The sequence below is a fragment of the Plasmodium gonderi genome (assembly GCF_002157705.1).
Source record: "Plasmodium gonderi DNA, contig: Chr12, whole genome shotgun sequence".
In the NCBI taxonomy this organism is placed as follows: Eukaryota; Apicomplexa; class Aconoidasida; order Haemosporida; family Plasmodiidae; genus Plasmodium; species Plasmodium gonderi.
In genome coordinates this window covers 635,331-652,836 of record NW_021628937.1, presented here as the reverse complement: position 1 = coordinate 652,836, position 17,506 = coordinate 635,331, and the positions used below count along the sequence as shown (strand labels likewise).

Sequence of the window (17,506 nt, the reverse complement as noted above, 5' to 3'; positions counted from 1 at the left end):
TGTTTTTTCTATTTCACCCTTCCCTTTTTTCTCTCTAATATATCCCAACTTTTGTTTATCTATTTATACATATTTATTCATAATGCACACTGTTTACTTTGTGTTTAGTTTAATTTAGTTCCACCATTAATACTTACTTTCTTTTAATAAGAAAAAGAAACCAATGAAAAAACGTTTTGACATAACAACATGTCGAATTACTTATATTAAAATAGGTGGTCGTATAACTATGATTTATAAAGACATAAAAAGCACACACACATCTAAACGTGAGTAAATACACACACGTATAACACTCCATATCACCTATGCTAAGTGTAAGCATACGTTTTATTTTTATTTTTGAATGATGGTTATGGTAATGAGGAGTGATGATAGAATTTCTGTAACTACGTTTCCTTGTCTAGAAGCATAATGAATCCGATATGTACATAATAGGGAATATATTTTCCGTATTTCTTACCTTAAAGCTTATTTTTATATATGCTGTTTTAAAAAGTGCCAATTTTGAGATGCAGAATATGAAAAAGGTATACTTTTATATGTATTTATTACACACATATTCGTCAAAAACAGGTAGTGTAAAAAAAAAAAAAAAAAAATGAAAAAATGTACTGCGGGTGAAAGATACAAATTTTTGTTTTTATTTTTTGTACTCACAATTATGCACGGAATGTATATGGACACATGTGTTATATAAACGCATGAATTACTAATAAAAATTAAGCACAGGATACATTAGTATGTGAATACATTTCTTATTTCAAGGTTAGACTACTATTTGGTATAAATTCAGTGCATTTTGCAAATATATGTATCGCTATATGTTTGCATGCCAATATAACATAAAAAAAGAAAAATATATATATATCATAATTTCGTCAAGAACTTATAATATACATAAGCCTAAGTTATTAAGTATTTGATCATTGATGGAGGGTGATAGTAGTTTTAGATAAAAGTTCTATCTAGAAATGTGAATACATATGTACAACCATATACCTATTTTGTAATGCTGTTAAGTAAGATTTTTTGTTCTGACATTCTAATAAATTATTGGGTGACTTGTATTCCTACATGGCTGTGTGAAACTTCATTCTTATATTCTATATTCTGCATCTACCCATAGAACATAGATGTATATATTATTATACATAACTTGTGCACTGGAATTTTTTCGTTTTTTTTTATTTTTTTTTTTTTTGCTTTTCCCATTAGACATAACTTTCATACTAACGAACCAACTAGTTTTAACCCGTATTTATTATTAAAGCTTTATTCTTATGTTTAATTAGGTTCTCCTTTTCCTTTTTTTTTTAGCTATAAAAATGGTAGCTTTGCCTTATCACATTACTTAATGTAGAAGTGGGAAAAGGCTTATATCTTTTAACCGCATGGAAAAGTATTAACAAAAAAAAAGAAAAAAAAGAAAAGTTACATTTTATATAGCTTGACAATATATATATACACATTTTTTTTTTTTTTTTTTTTTTTTTTTTTTATTTGTATGTTAGCATATCTTCAAATTCGTGATTATTTTTTTATTTTTTAAAAAAATTTGTCAAAAAGCAAAAAGAAAAGAAAAAAATGATAATCCTTAAAAATTGATAAAATGAATTTTTTTTCACATAAAAGCATTATTCTTTTTTTATAATCACGATATATAACGTGGCATGTCATCATGAGTAGTTTTTATATGTGAACTGAACATCCATACATTTATCCATAACATTTATTCACACATACGTATATATATTCACCACATATACAACAAAATCTATTTGGCAAATTCTTTATATTATCAAAATCCATTATATGTAATAAAAATTTATCATCCATATATATATGCATAAAAGCATTCATTCATATCATAAATTGGCTGATGTTAGCAAGTTACGTTTTTGTGTAGCACATAATTTTATGAACAGTAAGGTAGTTTTTATTCATTTTATTATATATTTTAAGTTTTTTTTTTTTTTTATATTTATTTTTATTTTATTATTTTATTTTTTTTCGCTGGATATAAAAATGGAAAAAAACTAAAATTATTCAAAGTTTAACTGACATATGTATAATATCCTTTTTATAATTGTAAGAAATGTATAGAGATAGGTATACCATATGATATATATAATATGTATACATTTTGGGTGGGATAAATAGATACATACATAATACGTATAAACTTAATAATACTTATTACATAAATATAACATTACGGATATGTTAAATGGATATAATTAATGTTCATGTATTATGCATAGATTTATGAAATAAAACTCATTTTCAACATTTGTGTTTTTTTTTTTTTTTTTATGTTTTTTTTTCCTTCGTTTTGCATATATTATGTGCTATACTTTCATGTGTGATAAAAAAAGCCTAACTTTTTTTTTTTTTTTTTTTCCATTTGTATGACACATTTTTGCACAAGCAAAATTTACAAACGTTTTGTCTATTTTACTTAATTTTTTTTTTTTTTTTAATTATTTGAATTATATGAAAGAATAAAATTTGGACATTGAAATGTCATGAGTTTATGTGTGATAGCTTGTAAATTATACAATTTGCTACATAAATGCAAACACAACGAGTGATATAAATTTCCCCAATTAAACAGAGAGCATAAAAAAGTTGAAGAAGAAAAGTTGGCTCTGCTTCTGTTAATGTGAAAAATTTTATGAAATTTAACGCATGTGAGAAGACAGAAAGGGAACAAAGGCAAGATATAAACATTAGTAAACTGGTAAAATTTAAGAAAAATAAGAAAAACAAGAAAAACTAAAGTGACGTTAAATTAATTATCCAAACGAGGTTTATCCAATGATAAGAGAGTGTAGTAAATCATTAAAAACGTAATAGCAAGAGAACAATTAAAAGGTGTAAAAAAAAAAAAAAAAAAAAAAAAAAAAAATACGTAGGTTATTAATTTCCCCCCCGTAATATCCCTCATGTGACACACAAGTGCACACATTACATATTAGTAATATGACACGCATTTGGCATTTAAGGGGTTAAAATATAAAGGTTCACATTTCAATTTTTATTCGTTTATCGTCACCTGCTTTTGTGGAACACGTAGCATTTCAAATTAGCAAGAATATACACATATGTGTGAGTTCATGTGTGCGCATGTTTGTATATATATATGTATATACATAAATAGTTAGATAGATAGGGGGAATAAAGAAAAAAGTTTCGTGCATATTATAAAAGGGGGGTATAGAGGGAACGGAGAGCGAAATTTTAGCATCGAAAAAGGGTGTCCACACTGCACATTTGCATATATACAAAAGAGCGTAAGCATACACGTAGTGATTGAAACAAATGTGCATACACAAACCAATCGCATGAGTATAAACATGCCCCAATACGTGTATATATACACATACGAACATATGTAAAATGGCGACATGTCAAAGTGCATGTTTCGATATAGAATATTATGACAATTTTTGTAATTTAAAAATTGTGAATATTGACACGAAGAAATATGCAGAACGATCAGGAAATTTTTCTTCATTTTTAAAAGCACACTCACAAAAAAACAGCATTTCATTGTGTAAGCATAATGATAAAAAAGTTAATGACAACAGGGACAGCTTGTATGGAGGAAAAGAATATTTATCTTTATTAGGAATCGATATAGCATTTAAAAATGATTTTAAAATTGATTTAAGAAATAAAAATTATGGGATGGGAAGAACTGAGTTTTGTAAAATCAAAAAAGATAAAGGCAAAGAAGTAAATGAAAATAATATATTCTCTAGTATTGTTGAGGTTGAGGAACACAAAGGTGTAGTATTCTGTAAACTGAGTGTTGGTGGTAATATTAGCGAAGAATACAGGAATCCTGGTAGAAGAAGTAATCTGGACAAAACCTTAGCATGTGTACGTCCAAGACGAATAGACAAAAAAATAAAGTATTGTGAAGGTAATAAGAGGACTGTGAATCTTAAGAGAAATTATGGTAGAGGTATAAGCGGTATTATCATATTGAAACAGCTGAATAAAAAGAAGAAGAAAAAGAAGAAGAAAAAAAGGAAAAGAAAAGAAAAGTTCAAGGAAAGTATTTGTTTCCCAGTGTATGATGCATACAAAATTTCAAATTGGGGGGCAATAAAAGATACACATATAGGAAATAATAAAATTGTGAAAAATGTTAATAGTGTATGCCCTTCCCCGAAGGAGTTGTCACTTATACAAGAAAACACAAAAGAGGATATAACAGAATTAGCAATAATGAAAAATACCAATAATTCAAAAGATAAAAATATGATTAACAGTGGGAATAACAAGAACTTATGCAAAATGAAACGAATTTATAATTGCAAAAATAGGAGAAATATTTTTAGAACCAATGTAAAGATAAACAGATTGAAATGCTATATTATGAAAAGAATAGAAACATTAAAAGAATTGATGATAGAAGAAAATATAGCATATACTAGGAGAGCAATAAATAACAATATTGACCATGATAATGAATTCTCATCATCTAATAGAACAAAAGAAGTAGATATCGCTATTGATGTTGACGCAATGGATAAGGATGTATTTGTGAAAAGCAGGAAAAGCACTTTTTTGAAAGAAACATATTATTTAATATATAAATTTAAAAGAACGTTAAAAAGATATTTGAAAAAATATTTACATAAAAAAATTTTAATTTTAAAAGATATCAATAAAAAGAAAAGAAACACAACGAATGAGAAAATGTTACATAATTATATTATCCAATCAACTTCTGATCATGTTCGTAAAAACATTGATGACTATTGTAGCTATGTAGATAAATATGTAAAGAAATTTTTTCATTCCTATTTTTTCATTTTACTTAATAAATTTTTTAATTATTACTTTTGTCGATACAATTGGAAATATATAAATTATGCCAATAATGATGCAGGGAGAATGAAGGCGTTTGACAGTAAAAGAATTTGTTATTCTAAAAATTCTCATAATTCTAAATATGCTACCAACAATGATGATGATGCTGATACTGATGCTGATACTGATGCTGATACTGATGCTGATGATACGTCATATAACAGGCACAAATGTTCCTCCACCTTTAGGAAAAAAATTTTTTTTTCTTCATTGGTAAATGGGAAAATTATCATTGAACAGGAAGACAAGGAGGTTGTAGACCAATGCTACTTACACCCTTTATCACCCTCAAGTGTAAATCACAATAGAAAAGTGGAGATCGATCAAACTCGAAAAAATCCAGACGATGTTTTTTATAACAGTTGCTTTAACCACACAAGGTCCTTTTCATCATTCACAGAGGAAAGTACCATCGTAACAGAAACTGATTTTAATATGATATATGCGAAGCATGATGATAAGCTGAAAAACATATGTGTAATTGAGAAAACCAAGAAAAAGAAAGTTTTGTTTAATGAAACTGTATTTTCTGGAAAAAATGGCGTCCACCTAGATTGCACATATACGAATGGTAGCAGAAGTGTAATAAAATGTCCAATGTTTCATAGTGATAGAATTGGTGCGATCAACCGCAGTCTTAGCTCGAATTATTGTACGTGTTATGGAGGTAGGACTGATGGGTCTATTTGTGGGAACAAGGAAAACAGTGAAATTGAATGCAACAAGGGGGATAACTCTGGAAAAAGTAGGGATATCGCTAACGATGGAAATAAGGGCTGTACTGACGATGGAATTGACCAGGGAAGTAACCATTGCACAAACAGTGAGCATGGTGATAGCAGTAGTGATAATCAAAAGAATGGTAGCAACAGGGAGCATGGTGATAGCAGTAGTGATAATCCAAAGAATGGTAGCAACAGCGAGCATGGTGATAGCAGTAGTGATAATCCAAAGAATGGTAGCAACAGCGAGCATGGTGATAGCAGTAGTGATAATCAAAAGAATGGTAGCAACAGCGAGCATGGTGATAGCAGTAGTGATAATCAAAAGAATGGTAGCAACAGGGAGCATGGTGATAGCAGTAGTGATAATCAAAAGAATGGTAGCAACAGGGAGCATGGAAGTAGAAGTGGAGGAAGCAACAACGAGAGGGAAAAAAACTATGACGACAATGGAAAGGACAATGGAAAGAACAATGACAAAGACAGTAGAAAAGACAGTGGAAAGGATGATGGTAATGACAGTGGAAAGGATGATGGTAATGACAGTGGAAAGGATGACGGTAGTGACAGCGGAAAGGATGACGGTAATGACAGTGGAAACGACAGTAGCAACGACAATGATAAGGAGAAAGAGGAAAAAGATAAAAATCGAAGGGGGGAAGTGATCAAAGATGAAAGAAAGGAACAATGTTGTATGAATAGACAGGATAGTGGACACGAAAATTACTACAAATTGATTAGAGAAATTGAATTTTTAGAAAAAAATGAAAACATGAAAGAATGCATATCCGTGAAAAAGAATGATTCCTTAGATGCTACAGCAGAAGGGGATGAGCAGAAAATGAAGTTGTTTGTTGTTGAAAATTGTGCAGTGAAACCTGATACACCTGGAACAGAGAAGGAAGATGATTCAAATATGAGATTGAATAATTCATCAAATGAGGAGAATCAAATTTTAAACATGAATCAGATAACAATACACACGTCTAGTCATGTTAGTCAGCCTTTAAAATTGCCTCTATTACCAGAAATGAGTCATCCGAATTCATTTTCGTCCCATTCCCCGCGATGTAATAGTGCATGTAGCAGTGGCAGCAGTAGTGGTAGTGGTAGTGGCAGCGGTAGTGGTGATGGGGGTGGTACAGATATTTGTAGCGATAGTGGTAGCTGCAGCAATAGTAGTGGTAGTGGTGTGCACAATAGTAACAGCAATACGAACCAAGGAAATAGCAAAAGTTTCCCGAATCAATTGAATGATCCTGATTTTGAAGAGGCATGTGATATTAGACTTATGAACACACCAGAGAACATGAAATTTTCACAATCACCTCCTACAAGTTCTTTGCATGCATCATCTTTGCATCTAACTGATGTGAATGAGTTAGTTTTATCACCAAATCAACAAATTTATTCAAATAGCCCTATAAAATCACCCAGCAATACGCCTCTATCTCCTGCTTCCCCGCTTTTTGAATCTAATTATAATGAAGAGAATATAGAAAAAGTGAACTCGAATTATTTAGTTTCATCACCATATAGAAATGACATATTTTCAGAATTCGACATGTTGGGTTCATTTTTTGAATCGTTGGATGAGCTAGAAAATAAAAGTGATTATACAGAGAGTAGTAGCAATGAAAATTCAAAATTTAGTAATGATTTTTCCCTAGATATGTGTAGTTCTAATAAAGGGAAAAAAAGAAATATACAAAAAGATGAAGTCATTTACAATTTTAAGAGAGACAATTACAAAAAGGTATTCCATGCATGGTGTACCAAAGGTAAACACGAATTGAATTACGACAACAAAAAGTTTAATTCTGTTATGGAATGGATAAATTATATAGAAGAATTGATGTCTCATGAAGAGCTAAATGATAAGAAGGAGGGAGAAGCACAAGATCCGCAACCTCAGCAACCGCAGCAACCGCAGCAGCATCAAATGGAAGAGAGGGGACAATTGCAGGAGCAGCAACTGGGCACCGAAATAAAACAGGAGCAAAATCGTGGAAAACAGGGCGAGCAGGAACAGGAACGTGGAAGAGAGGATGAACAGGGGCGCGGACGAGAACATGCACAAGAACATGCACAAGAAGGAATGATCAAAGTAGACTTAAACCCCACCTTTTTGAATGACGAAAATATGTACCAGATGAATAATAGCACTTTTCACAGTGATGAATATATACCCATGGGGAAAGAAAGAGAATCCCTTGGCATTGAAGTGGATTATGCAGTTGGTGCTGAAGTAGATTACGGGGTTGGTATCAGAGATAATTATTCTTCTGGTATCGGAGTTGATTGCTCGGCTGATAGTGGAGTTGATTATATGGTTAGTAGCATGGCCGATTACATGGTTAATAGCATGACAGATTATACGGTGAGAAATAATGGACTTGGGAACGACAGTTCTCAAGGAGAATATTATAAAGATAGTGGTGATAATATGGAGGATATTAAGGGGGGTAATTGTGACAACATCTTAGACAACCAAAATATGAATGTGGATTTAAATAACACAGATCTGAAAAATTCCTTCGTAGGAAATAATTTGAATCACTACGAGATACATCAGGGAGAAGGAAATACAAACAGCTTGAATAATAATTGTTCTCTTTCTTTTCCATTAATAACAAAACCAAATTATGATGATAATTCTGCTTCGAATATTTTCCACGGGGAACAGAATTTGCTACCTGAGTATAACAACGCTGAAGATAACATCACATATTGTAATAAGGACATGATGCAAGAGCAGAATAGTTATTTTTCTGTTTCAGCATTGAATAATGAACAAATTCTGAACAATTCGTGTGATGATAGGAGTAGTAGACTTGCGTGGAACGATGACGTAAGCAGAGAAGGTAGTAGTAACATTGGTGGTAACATTCCAGGGAATCACAATGGCCAGATAAACCAAACCGTTGACAAGGAGAAAACATTTTGTGGTCAAATAGATACTGAAAAAGTAATGACGGAAAATGTAAAAGAATCAGGGGATAGTAAAATACAATCTCATCAAGCTTTGTAGAAATTACTAATCCATGGATGATCGGAATGATAATATTGATGGTTCTTCCATGCATCCCTTATGTAAATTTATTGAGTTTTTTTTTTTTTTTTATTCTGGATTTATTTCATTAGTTCCCCTTTTAATTTTATACCAACGGTTACTCTAGAATCTTTCCAAAACAACGATATCGTAGACTTTTTATATATGTCTCATTTATTTCTATCATCATTTTGCTTTTTTTTTTTTTTTTTTTTTTTTCCTTCATTTTTATCATATTACCCCGTAACTTATACATAATTCACGTCCTTTCCTACCCCTCCCCATTTTCCACATTGAGTTATTACTGTGCATACGCACATATATTGCAACGTAACTATATAGCACTTCGTGGTTATCATTGCGTCATTTATTTTTTGTGCATATAATGTTATGTAGCTGATTGGATGTAATTGATTTGGCACATATTTCATATCGAATATTTTTCATTATTTCATTTTATTCATCCATGCATCCATTCACCAATTTATCCATTTTACTGTTTTTATTTCACGTTCTTTCTTTCCTTTTTTTTTTTTTTTTTCTTTTTTTATGTCTATCAAGCTTACATTTTATCACACTAATGTTATTGAGCCACCTGCAATAGTTGCACTTTTGAGTACAGCCCTGCTTCCCAATATATAGACGATGTTTTTTCTCATTTTGTTTTATTTATTCATTTATTCATTTATTCACTTATTTATTTATTTACTTATGTATTTATTTTATTTTTTTTATCCCCCTATTTCGTTTTTCATTTGAAGCGTTACAAATTTATCAATTTGCACATTTAAAATAATTAACATGTTTGAATTTGTAATTAAAAAATGCTTTTCTTTGCGTTACTCAATTATATTCTATCACACCCCGTTCTTTTCCCCCTCTGTATTTTTATTTTTTTGTGTTCCTTTGCAAATTTTAAAGTAGGAATAAACTTTAATAAAAATAAAAAGTAAGAAACAAAATTAAAAGAGAAACAAAATTAAAAGAGAAACAAAATAGAAAGAGAGAAACAAAAAAGAAGTCACTTTACAATCTAATGTTTTAAAAAAAATAGGATAAGACAAAAAGGAAAAAAAAAAAATTTTTTACATGTCTATCTGCTTTTTTTTTTTTTTTTTGTTAAGAGGTAGAAGGATATAAATAGCAAGTTTCCTCTATTGTGTTAAGAAGTTTTCCATCTAAGAGTTGCTCATATAGGGATGCTACCATATAGTATATATTTACATATTATTCTGTAAGAGGGGAATAATTGGCATTTGTTTTGTACGTACACCACAAAACATTAGGTATGTGTTATTTTTTCAATGTGAAAACAGGGAAATAATATTCCTCATATAATTTATTCCATCACAAGTAATACTTTATGGCAAAAGAAAAAAAAAAAAAAAAAAAAAAAAATTGTAGAATCATTTTAGACTTTCATAGGTTTTTCCTTTTTTTCTGAATAAATATCCCTTTTAATATGATCGTATTAAACATGATATTTGCTTAATGGAAAATACTTCTAATGAAGTTTTTCTTTTGAGTTCCATTTTGCAAATTCTGTAGATTGGGTCATATACATATATATATATATATATATATATACATTGTTTTCAAGCTGATTTGAGGTGTTACTTTTTTTTTTTTTTTTTTTTTTTTTTCTCTTGTTCTATAAGACAGCGCAACAATCGAATGATGCAAATTGAGGATGGCATGAAGATCAAATTGTGTAGCGCTTAATAAAAAACAAAAAAACACCAACGTGAATTCAGCAAATTGGAAGAATCGAACGAATTGAGCGAATTGAACGAATAGGACAAGCTGGAGATGAAATTGAGGCAGAACAGATAAGTCATAAGACACATCAACACACTGGGCAAGCATCAGGTGAAGGATTTACATAAGCGTGTAGGTACACACTCAATCAAATATATTTTTTTAATCCTCGCGAAAGGACAGATGAAGAACAGGGATAATTCATATAAGTAGGTGAACATTTTTCTTCTTTAAAAAAAAAAAAAAAATACATCCAAAAAAAATTGAAAGGTCCACATATGAATCCCATAATGTTCTTCTTTTAGAAAATACAAACATCAAGCTGAGGCCAAGTTGGAAGAGTTTAAAAAGGAAGCCTATGAAATTATTGAGTATAAGGATAAAATTATAAAAATGTTGTGTGCAATTCTGGAAGTACAGGGGATAACAACCCTAAATATAAAGAAGTTCATATCTGGTAAGGTTATTTGTTCAAACAGAGGAACAAATGTGACATAATGTGCTCCTAACAAGTACGCAATGTATTGCTAATGTATTGTCTTTTTATGTGATTATTGGAATTAGTCTGATTGTTTTTTTTTTTTGTGTATATATCATTACCGTAATTAGAAGACATAGAAACGCTACATATTATGCTCCATTGTATAGCACACACATGATACTCATAAACGTGTGCACATTGATCACAACTGTGACAGGGCCCATCGACCAAAAGGAGGAAGCTCCCGTTGAAAACAGTGAATATGAGTAAGAAAAATTAGGAAAGTGCTTGCAGATGTGGTATTTCCTCTGTGACAATAAAAGAGATATACACGCTGATCTGACAAAAGATGGTCTAACATGGAAAAAAAAAGATACACACACATATATATATGTATATATATATATATACATGTGTGTGTATACTTTTTTCCCCTCTTAGGATAAAATCTCATAAAAGAAGAATATCCTCAAAAAAGAGAAGAGTAGGGAAAATTGGAAAAGGCTGAGCATGAATATTATAGACATGACATATGCAATACATAAAAAATAAATTATGCTCCCCTAGTCTTTTTACACGATTTTTTAAGAACAAATCATTGCTTCCTCTATTTTTACTAAGTTAATAAAAATTCCGTATCTTAGGACCCCTAAAAAAAAAAAAGAGCTAAATTTATTTTCAGCACCCAATAAGATAAATGAAGAACTAAGTAATGAAAAAAATTCCTCAGATTCTTCTTTAAGTTCTGATAGAGTATCCCTAAAAGATAAACATTTGGAGAACCACACGATGGAAAATGTAATCCATTTATGTTGAGAATTATAATTTTTTTTATCTTTTTTTTATCTTCGATTATATATAATGTTACATATGATAATGGACTCAGATCTACGTAAACAAATGCACGTTTGCATATTCTAGCATTTTTAACTAAAAAATTTCACACCAAATTTACACCAAAACAAAATTTCCTTCCAATTGTTTTTGCTTTTTTTAAGATGATAGAGAGAGAATTCTCAGGAAAGAAAAGTAGCTTAACTTAACGCTGTTCTTCTTTTTTTTTTTTTTTTTTTATTTTGTTGTTTAAATATTTTATTCATTTTTGAAGCTTTTCTATTCTGTTGAGATAAACATTGCAGATATGCATTTTCAATTTTTTTTTTTCTTTTTTTATTTTGTTGTTTAAATATTTCATTCATTTTTGAAGCTTTTCTATTCTGTTGAGATAAACACTGCAGATATGCATTTTCAATTTTTTTTTTTTTTTTTTTTTTTTTTTTTGTGTGTGTGTGTCTTATTTTTTCAATAAGCAGATATAGGAGAAGAAAATTTCTCTAGTGACAGTGATAAGGAATCTAGTAACAAAGACAGCACACAGGTAAGTGGCATAATATGTATAGCATAAAATTTAAAAAATTGCGTACACTGGAATTGTAATATTAATGAGTTTTTTCACATATACATTTATATTTATCTCCCAGTTTTATCAATCCTATTTATGAACAAAAAAATATAAATATACATGAATGCACAACATCACCTTTTTCTCTTTGTGCTTTGATCTATTCCTTTTCTGCTCTTACCTGGACCTTAACATGTGTACCTTTACACCTATGTATATTTATTTTTTCATCCGTGAAGCAAAAAAAGACACTGGATGACTATAGAAATAATGATACAAATGTTGAATCCACATGTCAATCCAATTTTAACAAGGATACCCAAGTGACAAAATCCAAAATAACACCAGAAATGAGCGACACAATTACAGGAGAATGTCCCTTGGTACGTTTACATTCATGTTTACAGAATGGTTATAACCTGTGGTGGTAATATACTTCCTCTGCATTACCCCAATCCTCTCAGTATGCTTTTGGTATTTCGTTCATGCGAATGTACCCATATATAATATATCTATACACTGCACATCCATGAACACATTACACATTTTTTTTTTTTTTCACTTTTGATACTTCCCTCCCTTTAATCGGATAACCAATTTTCAGTGTCTAATGCCAAAAACGGAATCATTGCACGGGAATATGCCACCAACCTTTTACAAGTTGACTTGTGGTATTTAAATATTTCCTTCACCTTACACTTGCGCATTGTGAAAATTTTGTATTTTCAAATTTAGTATTTAAAATCATGTATTAACTTATTTAAACACGTTTTTTTTTTTTTTTTTTTTTTTTTTTTTTTTTTTTTTTTAAAATAATTTTTTAAAAAAAAAAATTTTTTTAATTTTTTTTTTTTTTTTTTTTTTTTTTTTTTTTTTTTTTTTTTTCAAGATCACGTTTTCCATTTGATGTGCATCTATGAAACTGTAGTACGAAGAGAATGTAGAAAGGTGAAAAGAGAAATAAAAAAAAAAAAAAAAGGAGGAAAAGAAGCAAATGGATTTATTCTATGGTCGAAGATGTTACACATGTGCATACATAAACAAAGACATGAAAACATCCATGATAACATGCATGTCCGAGCGTACTATATATGTATATATATATACATATAATATATCTATAAAGCATTATGAATTTTTCTCAAAATAAGATAAAAGAAAAAAAAAAAATGTATAAATTTAAACGGTTTTTAAATCTTAAGTGAGTAAACACAATATAAAAAAGGAAAAAAAAAAAAAAAGTTAATTAGTGAATAAAAGAATTATTAGATGGTAAAACCACAGGGATAAAAAATTGAGCGATTAGCTATTTGTGTATACAAATACATTAATATGTCAAACGAGTATATATAAAACAAATAAAAGAAAAAAGGAAAAATGGCCAATAATTCATTCTAAAATAAGATGAAAAATGCGCATAATTTAAAAGACATAAAAACGAATGGAGAGATATGTTGTGTGCTGTTGCAAGCAAAAAAATATGCGCATGCACGAATGAGCCCATGCTTGCTGGTACCATACTGTGATGTATGTGTATATGTATATAACATAAACATATGGATGATGAACACACACACACCTTACTCATACTTAAACAAAAAAAAAGAGAACATATACTTGCATGTGCTCATAAACCCACTGCGCAACGACACATTTCTCCTTCCTACCGTATGCAGACATGCTGCATTTGTCACAGTGAAATCAGTGAAGACGACAAAAATGAAATTATCAGTATGGCAAGGAGGGAGAAAAAAGAAAATGAAAAAAAAAATAAACTTATGTTAAAGGTTATGAAGTTGCAAGCAGATAGTAGGGCACCAAATGAAAAGTGATACTACTGGAAATGTATGCCTAATTGTCTTGGATATACAAAAATGGTGAAGTAAAAATGGAGGAAAAAAATGGTGAAGAAAAAATGGAGGAAAAAAATGATGAAGAAAAAATGGAGGAAAAAAATGGAGAAGAAAAAAAGGAGGAAAAAAAAGATGAAGAAAAAACTGATCAAATGCCGATTGCACACATTGCGTAGCAACACAACCGTGGTGTTCCTTATAAATGTTTTCTTATCAAAGACACCAAATCATTACTCGTGACAAAATGCTCTTTTTTAGCTATAACTGCTTTATTTTTCATTATAATAATGGTTGGTAATGACTTCACAGCGAATTTTCTGGCCATCGATTCGTTTTGGTCTATATCCACCTTTAGTATGTATATCCGTTTCCCGTAGTATTTTTCCAGCTTATCCTGTGAAAAAAATTGAAATATATTATTATAGTTGTAAGGTAGTGGTGAGGTAGTTATCATAGCGCTTCGTTCACTTATATTGTGGCATCAATGTACATGTGTTCATAACAATATATATATGTGTATGTATGTATAAATTGGTACACAAGTGGGTACATAAATGGGTATATTTATTTTTTTCCCCCATTTGCACTTTATCAAACAAACAAGAAAGACTGCTTGTAATTTTTTCCTTTTTTTTTTTTTTTTTTTTTAATACCATTTCGCTTCCCTGCATTTTACAAGCGTGGCACCTGCGTGATTAAAACGGAGGAAAAAAAAAAAAAAGAAAAAAATGAGTATATGCCTGTGGGTTCTGAAAAGAAATATGTGTAAAATGGTCATTAACTTCACTAATTTTTCCAATTTTTCCAATTTTTCCAATTTTGCTAATTGTGCATGTACAACAGCTCCTCCTCAAACACACGTGCAAGGCCATGAGGTATCTACATACTCGTGGTAATGCATATACGCATGTGTCTTTTTATGTATTATTACCATTTTGCAAAAAAATACAAAATAAAAATCGTGTTTTTTACATTAACTCCCTACAAAAAGATAAAGGTAATGAGATCATCAGCCAATATGTTTTTACATGCGTGCACACAAAAAATGGTGGGAGTATTGTGAAAAAAAGGGTACCTCCCTCAGAAACAATGACAATCTGTTTTCACAGGGATATGCAACATGTCGGTGATAATTAACACTTGGTGGTAATTTACACTCGGTGGTAATATGCATTTTGTGGTAATATACACAAGGTGATAATCTGCACATGTTGAAAAATTCCTTGAAACGAGTACTTATAAAACACATATGTTCATAGAAACAGGGTTAACAGATAATTGGCATTGTAGTGGCCAAAAAAATTCATGCTCTTTTACATCACATAAGCAGTAAAGCTATGAAGGGGAAGAAAATTTTACTCTCATGTAACACTTCTCTTACATTTATGTAGTTTCCTCCTCCTTGTTGTAATCTTGATGCCTTGTTGTACATTCGTAAAAAGTATTTGTCAAATTTGTTTAAAGGGGTTAGGGGATTATCGGTATCTTGAGATGATAAATATTTCGTGCTTTCCACATATTGAAAAGAAAGGAAGCTCAAAAAAAAGAGAAAGAGAAAAGTTATACACTTCATGATGGATTAACAGTAGAGAAGAAGCGAGGGGGGGGTTTCAACAAAAAAAAAAAAAAAAAAAAAAAAAAAAATTTATCCAGAAGAAAAGAAAAAAAATGTTTATAAAAAATTGAAATTAATTATAATAAATAAAAAATAACTCATACATAAATGGGGAAAAAATGCTTCTATAATCTTTTAAAATGTTCTTAAATTAGTCCCTCAATAGTAACGTGCACGGAACGTAAATGTATATAAATATAGTATATATATATATAATATGGTATAAATGTGGCATAAATGTAGTGTACATAAAATATAGTGTAAATATAATATAAATGTAATTTAAGTACAATAACGTGAGCAGCTAAATTTATAGAGGTCAAAGTCGGAATCGCAAAAAAGTAGAGTCATCTCTGCACTGTTTCAATTTTTCCTCTAAATAAGTAAAATAAAATTTTATAATTCAATGGTTAAGGGAGGAAAAAAAAAAAAAAAAAAAAAAAAAAAAAAAAAAAAGGCCTTTAAAAAAAGGATTAAGAAAAGTAATGAAGTTATAAATCTCCATATATTATGTAGATTATAACATGTATAAACTTTTTTTTTATAAACTTATACGCAAATATTATTAATGTATTTTTGAACAGCACCGGTAAAAGAGTAAAAATTTATATTTACATATATGTGTATAGTATACACATGTATATATATATATATATATATATATATATATATATATAACGGCATGATTCGTTGTACCGCAGCAAGGCTGTAAACAAAAACACCGGTTTGTGAGAGTGACACCAAAATAAGTAACAAAGTTATACGCAGAATTCTGTATATATATATACATAAATATATTATACAAATTATATGTATTGTAATTATGTACATTTTTAAAACTCAATTGTACTGAGGCAGAAGAATTTTTGCAAAGAAAGCATTTTTTGCAATGGTAAACTGAGATTAAAAAAAAAAAAAAAAAAAAAAAATAGTAAATTATTACAGGGGCAAAAAATGTATAATGAGGATTTGCCTGGGTGAGAATGATTCAAAGGGCAATGTATTTGTGTAAATATATATATATACATATATATATTTGCGTTTGTGTACACATTTGTGCAATACACATATCCACAGAAGCACGTTATACATGGCTTACACGCACGTTCATGGGATAAAATAACACTCTTGTTTATGTGCAAAAGAAAGTTTTAAAATTCACCCCAGCTTACAAGCACTACACCATTTTGTGCGTAGAAAAATGCGAATTCATGAAAAGAAAAACAAAACTTATGTATATAAAAGGGAAACAGAACATAAATGTTAACAGAAATGGAAGAGTAGGGAAAAAAGCAATAACTTTTTATCCACGGGTCTTTATATAAATACATTGTTAATAATGTGTGTGAGATTTTTCTTTGTCAACTATATTCTTCGTTTTGCCTTAGCAGTGACTTTTGGTATACCTTTCCAAATATATACCCCGGTATGAACATATTGAATGAGCAATATTTTTCATTGCCGTGTTCAAGTTTTGCACCTTACAAGTGAAATATATTTATAAGAAAAAGAGAAATTCACGCATTTTATTTTTGTTTACATGTATATATTTTTTTTTCTTAATCATTGCGATGGAGTTTGATTGGGCAGTGGGGACAGATTGTACGATAAATGGCTAGTTTCATATGTACCCATACATATACATATATATATATATATATATATATATATATATATATATATATGTACACATTTCAGTGTATGGGATTACCAAATGTTGTAGTTTTATATTTCTA

General features: G+C 29.7%; 3 protein-coding genes across 3 annotated transcripts; 2 read left to right on the top strand and 1 right to left on the bottom strand.

The window, feature by feature from the left end:
- Positions 1-3,402: 3,402 nt before the first annotated feature.
- PGO_121180 (hypothetical protein, conserved) lies at positions 3,403-8,640 on the top strand (the record flags this gene model as incomplete). Its single annotated transcript, XM_028688914.1, has 1 exon — positions 3,403-8,640. The coding sequence occupies one exon, from the start codon at positions 3,403-3,405 to the stop codon at positions 8,638-8,640; it is 5,238 nt and encodes a 1,745-aa protein (XP_028544715.1).
- A 1,962-nt stretch (positions 8,641-10,602) lies between these two features.
- Positions 10,603-14,134, top strand: PGO_121170 (hypothetical protein, conserved; the record flags this gene model as incomplete). The annotated part of the gene is made up of 11 exons (XM_028688913.1): positions 10,603-10,628; positions 10,725-10,876; positions 11,118-11,166; positions 11,342-11,384; positions 11,522-11,698; positions 11,899-11,929; positions 12,211-12,278; positions 12,551-12,685; positions 12,907-12,973; positions 13,192-13,250; positions 13,979-14,134. The coding sequence occupies 11 exons, from the start codon at positions 10,603-10,605 to the stop codon at positions 14,132-14,134; spliced, it is 963 nt and encodes a 320-aa protein (XP_028544714.1).
- Positions 14,135-14,351: 217 nt separating this feature from the next.
- PGO_121160 (thioredoxin 2) lies at positions 14,352-15,728 on the bottom strand (the record flags this gene model as incomplete). The annotated part of the gene is made up of 4 exons (XM_028688912.1): positions 14,352-14,549; positions 14,809-14,842; positions 15,087-15,136; positions 15,537-15,728. The coding sequence occupies 4 exons, from the start codon at positions 15,726-15,728 to the stop codon at positions 14,352-14,354; spliced, it is 474 nt and encodes a 157-aa protein (XP_028544713.1).
- Positions 15,729-17,506: the final 1,778 nt, after the last annotated feature.